Here is a 10,000-nt window from a genome sequence, read left to right on the forward strand (position 1 = left end):
GAAGAAAGCCTCGAGAGAAGCCCACAGACGGATTTTTCGCACGTTGCTAAGGAAGTGAAATGTTACTTCCGGTGACTGACGTCATCATATCATGAGCTGGCCAGAAAACCCACTCACAAGCACAAATAACCGCACAGACTATTGTTTGCATTGAAGGGTTTTCCTCGCCCTTCCTCGCGCTCGTTTTCAGATCAATTGCGCATGCGTAAACGAACTGACTTTCGGTTTGAGAAAACAGCTAAATTTCCGGCGGTCTTTGAATTCGAAGTAATAAGTTCTTACTAAAACATTTAGTTATCAAAACGAGCGATAAAAAATAAGAACGACGTTTCGACCGCTCCACGGTCTTGAAAATGACCGTGGAGCGGTCGAAACGTCATTCTTATTTTTTATCGCTCGTTTTTATAACTAAAGGTCTTTGAATTGAATTAATTTTTTTTATGTGGCACGTTTCACCCCCAAACACAGAATATAGCTAAGCATTGATTTTTTTTGTCAAATCATCTTTTTTTGAAAATATTATAGGTATTTCAGTATCGTTTATCGCTTTAAAAAGAACATTTTTCAAAATAAAAAGAAATCTATGCTTGGCTGGATGCAAAAGCGAATACCAGATAAGACTTAGAAAAGCGGTTTGATAGGCTTGAACCTGCAATTTTTGGCAAAATCTCCAACCCCGATTGAGTTATAACAATCGTTTGTCTTATTTGTCACGCGGTTTTGTGGCCGGCTACGGTTGCTTATTTTGAAACTGAATTCATTATTACTGTGTCGACTGTCCACACTTAATTAATACCTTTCGATTTATAGACTTTTTGTGTGAAATGGATGTCCAGTCGTGAGCTGCTTTGTTTGACTATGAAATTACAGTCGAGTAAGCGAATTACTACGCTTCAGCTTGACTTTTTAGTTATTAATTTCTGCTGTTGTTTTAAACTGAAGAGGGAGGGTGTAAAGATTATCAGTCAAACGGAAAATGTTGTGAAAGAGGTTACTGCGCATATAATTTCGGTTTTACTTGTTCATGAAAGTCGTCAGTTATTGTTTGCCGAAGGCTCTTTCGTTTACTGCTGTCAGCTCAGAGGTCTTTGATCACTGTATTGTACGTAAACTATATACACTAATGATTATTAATTTTGTGCTTTATGCAGAAGCATAAGTATTTCCATAGATATTTATTGCTTTCTGGGGTTAAAAACGGGAGCTCCGCTAACCTATATATTATTACTATAGGTACAACGTTTGCTTACAACTGTCACGAGTACACTGTTTATAAATTACTACCGGCAGAACGCCCTAAATGGAATGAAAGCAGAAATTTATGTTCGGAAAGTGGGAGCCATCTGGTATGTATTGAGCATCAACAGGAAATCGGTTTCCTGGCGCAGAAACTTATAGAGCTGAAGTTGGAATCCGAATATTTTATTGGCTTGGAAAAACAGAATGAAAAGTGGACTTGGATATGCAACAGGAGTACTGTGGTTACTCCAAAGAAAAGGCCCTGGGCAATACATCAACCAAGCGGCAGTGGTCCATGTGCTAAAATGTACTTTGTTAGGGAGTATCTAGTATTTGAGGACATACCCTGTGATGTCAGAAAGGATTATATTTGCGAAAGGCGCAATAGCAGTTGCCACAAAAAAGGTTAGTTCAAAATAAAATGCCCTCTTTGACAGGCGCCAATCACTATCACTATCATAATAATAGTAATTATTATCAATACGCGCGGCCAAATGACAAACTGCCCTCTGTAAAATGCACATTTTTGCGTGCCAAACGGGAGATGCCCGGGCTAAAAATGCATTTTTCGCCCTGGTTCTGACTGGATGCAGAGATGTCAAACAACTTTGCCCGGCCAATGAGATCATGAGAATACCATTTCAATGCCATAGTTGGCGTGAATTTTTGTGGATGAGTTTTTTACTCCTTTTTTCTCAATTTTTGCTCTTGTTTAACTGATCGTATTGTAGCAACAACTTTCCATACCATAGTTTCATGCTTTATCTCTGTTAAACATCTTTTTTCTTATTACATGAATTTGTAAGATTTGGCCTTGTGTTTTGATAATGATGATAACCACATCACTTTTGTGGGGCATAAAGTTCATTTTGCATCCTTTGCACCCTCTCTTCGCTCGGGCGCAAATGATGCTACTTGGGCCACAAATAAACTATATGCCCTCCAAAAGTCATGTGTTTGTCCATTTATCATCATCATTATCATTATCATTATATTCTCTCTAGGAATAGTTAATCACACCTCATGGAATGCCCAATTCCCCTTTCCGAGACGAGGCGGAGACAGAGAATTCACTTATTTGTAGGAGGGGCGTTGTTTTTAGGCAAAATCCTCCTCGGCTGTTCTCTTTAGCGGTCGCCACAGCGAATCATTTGCCTCCATCTAACCCTATCCTCTGCATCCTCCTCCTCTCTCACATCAACTAAATTCATGTCCTCTTTCACTACATAAATCTCCTCTTTAGTCTTCCTCTAAGTCTCCTGCCTGGCAGTTTAACCACTATCAGCATTCTTCTACCGATATATTCCTATCCCTCCAATATCAGTCTGGCCTCTCTGACTTTATCTTCAAAACATCTAGCATGTGCTGACCATCTGATGCACTCATTTCTAATGCCGGCCATCCATCCTCGTTACTCCCAAAGAGAACCTCAACATCTTCTGCTATGTCCAGCTCTGCCACCTGTCTTTTACTCAGTGCCACTGTCTCTAAGCCATACAACATCGCTGGTCTCACCACCGTATGGTAAACTTTTCCTTTCATTCTTCCTGTAACCTCACCGTTCTAATTCGCACACATGTATTCTGTCTTGGTACGGCACACCTTCATTCCTCTCCTTTCCTTTGTTTTACCAAACAATCCGCACTTAACGTTCAAAGTAAGGCATTTTCACGTGTGGGTTTGAAAATCTGAAATGGGATACGAACTAGTCTCAAGAACGTATCCAGGAATTATTTTAAGAAGATGATTAGAACAAAACTAATTGAAAGTCTAGAAACTGAAAACTCTTATGCCGATAGTATACCATTTTCACTGTCAATACAACCACTGACTGCCTTCGCGATACTAAGTTATGGGAAGGGAGATTTTGTCATCGCCTTCCGCTCTAAAGCAATCGAAACGGAAAACAAAACCGCAACAAGGATTTTAATAATACTCTCCCCAAAACTCAGAAAATAAATAACTCCCCTTCCAAGACAAGATCATATAAACTTGTAAGGAAAGGCGAGAGAAAAACCGTGCAATTCGGTTGTGACGCGAAACAGATTTGTTACTGAAATTGCCGCAGAAGGATCCCCTGCAACTGTTGAAGCGCTGTCAACCAAGGCCGAATTAGCGTGGGACATCTTCATGACCATTTCTGTTTGCATGTAGTGTTCGGTCGTCTAGAGGGATTTCCACCCCACATGCCTAGCTACATTTTCTGGGGAAACACCTATGAGAGACATAGTTATCGAACACCCGCTACGGAAGCGGTGCATAGTTTCGCCATTATGTATTCTGAGTGTAGCCAAGTGGAGGGATAGACGATTAGCAATCGCAGAACCGATGAATGGTTTGTTCGATACGGCGCCTTTCTTGTTGGTGGAACGGAAGAGATAGCAGTCTCTAAGGAAGAGGTCCGGCCCATCTGGTGGGATGACGACCCTCGCAATCGCAGCAAACATTTTTTAAGTTTGTCCGCAAAGGAATAGAGGGGCTTGATCTAGGATAAAAAGGATGGGAAAAAAAAAGGGAACGACGATCTATGCGAAGGTAGACCCCAAACAAAAAGAACATAGAAAAAGAAAAGGGAGGGCAACTCCCGCCTGCCTGGCCGGACCAGGAACCCGTCCTGAGACAGGTTATAGGGTGTGGTTTAGAATTCCCTTCTGGTACGGCAAGGAGCGGGAGGGGAAAGAAGTAAGTCCGACTACGAATAAAAAACAACAATAATAATAATAATAATAATAATAATAATAATAATAATAATAATAATAATAATAAAGAAAAATAAAAAGAAACTAACAAAAAACGAGACGATATGAGTTGCATGAAACACATTTAAATAACGCCACATATTAACTAAATCTGGGTGTAACACTTCTAATTTTGTTTACGGTGGCCGGAACTGCCCCTAGATCGAGAGTTAATTACAAGACCTTGCAAAGTGGCCTCGCTTGCCACAAGACATGCACACAGGGGGCTGGCGACGTGGATACGGATAAAATCGTGGCCTTTCACCTCTAGGCAGTTACTGGGGCAGCGGTCGCTTGAGACCAAACTCTTCCTCAGGTCGAACACACGACCAAACTCTTTCTCAGGTCGAAAACACGACCAAACTCTTTCTCAGGTCGAACACACGACAAAACTCTTTCTCAGGTCGAACACACGACAAAACTCTTTCTCAGGTCCAACACACGACCAAACTCTTTCTCAGGTCGAACACACGACAAAACTCTTTCTCAGGTCGAACACACGACCAAACTCTTTCTCAGGTCGAACACACGACCAAACTCTTTCTCAGGTCGAACACACGACCAAATTCTTTCTCAGGTCGAACACACGACCAAACCCTTTCTCAGGCCGAAACAAGACCAAACTCTTTCTCAGGTCGAACACACGACCAAACTCTTTCTCAGGTCGAACACACGACAAAACTCTTTCTCAGGTCGAAACACAACCAAACTCTTTCTCAGGTCGAACACACGACCAAACTCTTTCTCAGGTCGAACACACGACCAAACTCTTTCTCAGGTCGAACACACGACCAAACTCTTTCTCAGGTCGAACACACGACCAAACTTTTTCTCAGGTCGAACACACGACCAAACTCTTTCTCAGGCCGAAACACGACCAAACTCTTTCTCAGGTCGAACACACGACCAAACTCTTTCTCAGGTCGAACACACGACCAAACTCTTTCTCAGGTCGAACACACGACCAAACTCTTTCTCAGGTCGAACACACGACCAAACTCTTTCTCAGGTCGAACACACGACCAAACTCTTTCTCAGGTCGAACACACGACCAAATTCTTTCTCAGGCCGAAACACGACCAAACTCTTTCTCAGGTCGAACACACGACCAAATTCTTTCTCAGGCCGAAACAAGACCAAACTCTTTCTCAGGTCGAACACACGACCAAACTCTGTCTCAGGTCGAACACACGACCAAACTCTTTCTCAGGTCGAACACACGACCAAACTCTTTCTCAGGTCGAACACACGACCAAACTCTGTCTCAGGTCGAACACACGACCAAACTCTTTCTCAGGTTGAACACACGACCAAACTCTTTCTCAGCTCGAACACACGACTAAACTCTTTCTCAGGTCGAACACACGACCAAACTCTTTCTCAGGTCGAACACACGACTAAACTCTTTGCCAGGTCGAACACACGACCAAACTCTTTGTCAGGTCGAACCCACGACCAAACTCTTTCTCAGGTCGAAGACACGACCAAACTCTTTCTCAGGTCGAACACACGACCAAACTCTTTCTCAGGTCGAACACACGACTAAACTCTTTCTCAGGTCGAAGACACGACCAAACTCTTTCTCAGGTCGAAACACGACCAAACTCTTTCTCAGGTCGAAGACACGACCAAACTCTTTCTCAGGTCGAACACACGACCAAACTCTTACACAGGACGAACACACGACCAAACTTTTTCTCAGGTCGAACACACGACCAAATTCTTTCGCAGGCCGAAACACGACCAAAATCTTTCTCAGGACGAACACAAAACCAAATTCTTTCTCAGGCCGAAACACGACCAAACTCTTTCTCAGGTCGAACACACGACCAAACTCTTCCTCAGGCCGAAACACCACCAAACTCTTTCTCAGGTCGAACACACGACCAAACTCTTTCTCAGGTCGAACACACCACCAAACTCTTTCTCAGGTCGAACACACCACCAAACTCTTTCTCAGGTCGAACACACCACCAAACTCTTTCTCAGGTCGAACACACCACCAAACTCTTTGTCAGGTCGAACACACCACCAAACTCTTTCTCAGGTCGAACACACGACCAAACTCTTTCTCAGGTCGAACACACGACCAAACTCTTTCTCAGGTCGAACACACGACCAAACTCTTTCTCAGGTCGAACACACGACCAAACTCTTTCTCAGGTCGAAGACACGACCAAACTCTTTCTCAGGTCGAACACATGTCCAAACTATTTCCCAGGTCGAACACACGACCAAACTTTTTCTCAGGTCGAACACCCGACCAAATTCTTTCTCAGTCCGAAACACGACCAAACTCTTTCTCAGGTCGAACACTCCACCAAATTCTTTCTCAGGTCGAAGACACGACCAAACTCTTTCTCAGGTCGAACACACGACCAAACTCTTCCTCAGGCCGAAACACGACCAAACTCTTTCTCAGGTCGAAGACACGACCAAACTCTTTCTCAGGTCGAACACACGACCAAACTCTTTCTCAGGTCGAACACACGACCAAACTCTTTCTCAGGTCGAACACACCACCAAACTCTTTCTCAGGTCGAACACACGACCAAACTCTTTCTCAGGTCGAACACACGACCAAACTCTTTCTCAGGTCGAACACACGACCAAACTCTTTCTCAGGTCGAACACACGACCAAACTCTTTCTCAGGTCGAACACACGACCAAACTCTTTCTCAGGTCGAAACACAACCAAACTCTTTCTCAGGTCGAACACACGACCAAACTCTTTCTCAGGTCGAACACACGACCAAACTCTTTCTCAGGTCGAACACACGACCAAACTCTTTCTCAGGTCGAACACACGACCAAACTTTTTCTCAGGTCGAACACACGACCAAACTCTTTCTCAGGCCGAAACACGACCAAACTCTTTCTCAGGTCGAAGACACGACCAAACTCTTTCTCAGGCCGAAGACACGACCAAACTCTTTCTCAGGTCGAAGACACGACCAAACTCTTCCTCAGGCCGAAACACGACCAAACTCTTTCTCAGGTCGAAAACACGACCAAACTCTTTCTCAGGTCGAACACACGACAAAACTCTTTCTCAGGTCGAACACACGACCAAACTCTTTCTCAGGTCGAACACACGACCAAACTCTTTCTCAGGTCGAACACACGACCAAACTCTTTCTCAGGTCGAACACACGACCAAACTCTTTCTCAGGTCGAACACACGACCAAACACTTTCTCAGGTCGAACACACGACCAAACTCTTTCTCAGGTCGAACACACGACCAAACTCTTTCTCAGGTTGAACACACGACCAAATTCTTTCTCAGGTCGAACACACGACCAAACCCTTTCTCAGGCCGAAACAAGACCAAACTCTTTCTCAGGTCGAACACACGACCAAACTCTTTCTCAGGTCGAACACACGACCAAACTCTTTCTCAGGTCGAACACACGACCAAACTCTTTCTCAGGTCGAACACACGACCAAACTCTTTCTCAGGTCGAACACACGACCAAACTCTTTCTCAGGTCGAACACACGACCAAACTCTTTCTCAGGTCGAACACACGACTAAACTCTTTCTCAGGTCGAACACACGACCAAACTCTTTCTCAGGTCGAACACACGACCAAACATAAGAAAAACCTTGCCAACCTGAACTTGGGCAGCCGCGGCGCCCGGTGGCGCTTGAGGTTGTTGTGCTTCGGCTTGAAGTTGTTGTTCTTGAGCTTGAACCTATTGGTCCTGTACTAGCAGCTGTCCTTGTCCTGGGCCCTGAACTTGTATATGGTTAGCCAAAGCTTCCGCTGGAACGGCCATAATGAATTGCTGCGGCTTCGGCGACGCGAGACTCAAAGTTCAAAGCAAAAAATTTCACAGTGGACCAGAACGGCGTAACTTTGCAAAAGAGACCGAAATCCAGAGAAGGTTTGCATAAATAGGCAAATGAGTTCCCTGGGGACTTGAATAGCAGTCTCCTAAACCCTGAGGTGTTACAAGGATACCGGCGTTGCGCGCAGACTAAATCCGTGGCTATTTTGACAGTGAAAATATAGATACCTTAATTAGCAAGATGAAAAATTAAATTTCCAACTGAGGTTAAGTATAGTCTGTAGTTTTCCTCTTTACATATTGTTCTTCTACCTAGACTGCTTTCTTCTCTTTTTCTCCTAAATTCTTCTACTTTCTAAATATTTGAAAGCACAAAGAGTAATGTTTACATGTTGTTGTTGTATGTAATAATAATAAAAAAATGTCTAAATAATTTCGTGTACAGTCTGGCTTGCCACGATTAGCTTCTCGCTATTTGCAAGCCAGCCTAGTAACAACTTAAACTGTTTCTTGTAAATAAATAAAACTTGAAAACTTGAAACATACTTCCATTTCTCTAGATTTTCTTCTACCTGCTCTCTGCTCACTACAGATCACAATATCATCTGCAGACATCATAGTCCATGGAGGTTCCTGTCTAACCTCATCTGTCAGTCTGTTCATCACCATAACAAACAAGAAGGGCCTCAAAGCTGAGTCTTGGTGCAGTCCCACCTCCACCTTGAACTCCCCTGTCACATCGATAGTACATACCACTGTCTTACAGCTCTCATACATGACCTGTACCACTCTAACATACTTCTCTGCCACTCCAGAATTCCCCATACAATGCCACAGTTCCTCTCTCGGTACCCTGTTATATGCTCTCTCTAGGTCTACAAAGACACAAGGCAGCTCCTTCTGGCCTTCTCTGTACTTCTCCACCAACATCCTTAAAGCAAACGCTGCATTCTGTAGTACTCTTTCTTGGATTGAAACCATACTGCTGCCCACAAGTGCTCAATTCTGCCCTTAGTCGAGCTTCCACTACTCTTTCCCACAACTTCATTGTATGGCTCATCAACTTTATTCCTCTGTAGTTGCCACAACTCTACATCTACTTAAGTTGTTTACGAATCTGCGCCTGTCTTGCTCTAAGTAAAATGTACCATGCCTTCCTCACTAAACAACATTTTTTAATAAATTGGTTTGAGGCCAGAAAATCGACGCGGGTGTAATTTTGTTCAGAGTGTTACCTTTGCATTCACAACGTAAATAAACGCTCGTATTCTCCTTTATTATTTCAATATTTTAACAAGCTGAGCCAGATATCGATGAAAAGGAAACAATCAAGCCTACTACAATCCACACATTGCCAGATATTTCCGTTGCCACAGATTCAGTGATCACAACTCGACAACAAAATGAGGGAGGTAAGCGATGGGAAAAAATTGAATTGTTAGAGTACTGAGTTGGAACAGGAACCCATGACCCGGAGCCTACAACTCTACTGTGTTCGTGTAATGGCGTTTTCACAGACCGATTTATTTTTAGATTGAATTTCCCGCGAAAGAGACTCCCACAGGAGCCCGATGACCAATTACAAGAAATTAAGCTGACGTCATAGGGTCACCGAACCGGAACTGCCTTTGTTTTTTGACCTAATTCGCGGGAAGGGCTAGTCTAAAAAGCAAACCTACTTGTGAAAACGCCGTTTCACAGACGCTGTATGGAAGTTGCACGCTCCAGATGGGCTCCTGGTTGGAATAAACTACCTTAGTATAATTACATAGGTGATTATTGAAAATTCTCTGCGCTGATTGGTTGCACTAGAGGTGGTTATTACGCGATAATCACCTAAGCGTTTTTTTTTTATCAAAATGGCCGCAAGCCGTTTTGTCGAGGTGACAGACGAGGTTAAGATGTTAAGATGCTGAGGTTCTCTCTGGGAGTAACGAGGATGGATGGCCGGAATTAGAAATGAGTGCATCAGATGGTCAGCACTTGTTAGATCTTTTGGAGATAAAGTCAGAGAAGCCAGACTGATATTAGATTATTTTTCAAATAATAACCTATGTAATAGGCCACGTTCGATATATCAATATTCACACAATGGCTACGAGGCTTTATGGTTAAATTTGAATATTGTTTTGTTTAGAAATCCCCCTTGAGACTTGTGAGACAAAGAAAACAGAACTGAGCCGTGACATTTGATCAGAAAGACTCGTAGCAATGCGGGAATATTGATAT

At 43.3% G+C, this 10,000-nt stretch overlaps 1 protein-coding gene across 1 annotated transcript in view; it reads left to right on the forward strand.

Annotated features, from left to right (window-relative positions):
• LOC138016642 (uncharacterized) overlaps positions 1 to 10,000 on the forward strand; it is a 60,340-nt gene that overhangs the window by 25,790 nt on the left and 24,550 nt on the right. The window contains exons 2-3 of the mRNA XM_068863837.1: positions 1,234 to 1,644; positions 9,070 to 9,183. Of these exons, the coding sequence (XP_068719938.1) occupies positions 1,234 to 1,644; positions 9,070 to 9,183 (525 nt within the window). The remainder of the gene's footprint in view (positions 1 to 1,233; positions 1,645 to 9,069; positions 9,184 to 10,000) is intronic.

This window comes from Montipora capricornis, chromosome 9 (assembly GCF_036669925.1).
Source record: "Montipora capricornis isolate CH-2021 chromosome 9, ASM3666992v2, whole genome shotgun sequence".
Classification (NCBI taxonomy): Eukaryota; Metazoa; Cnidaria; class Anthozoa; order Scleractinia; family Acroporidae; genus Montipora; species Montipora capricornis.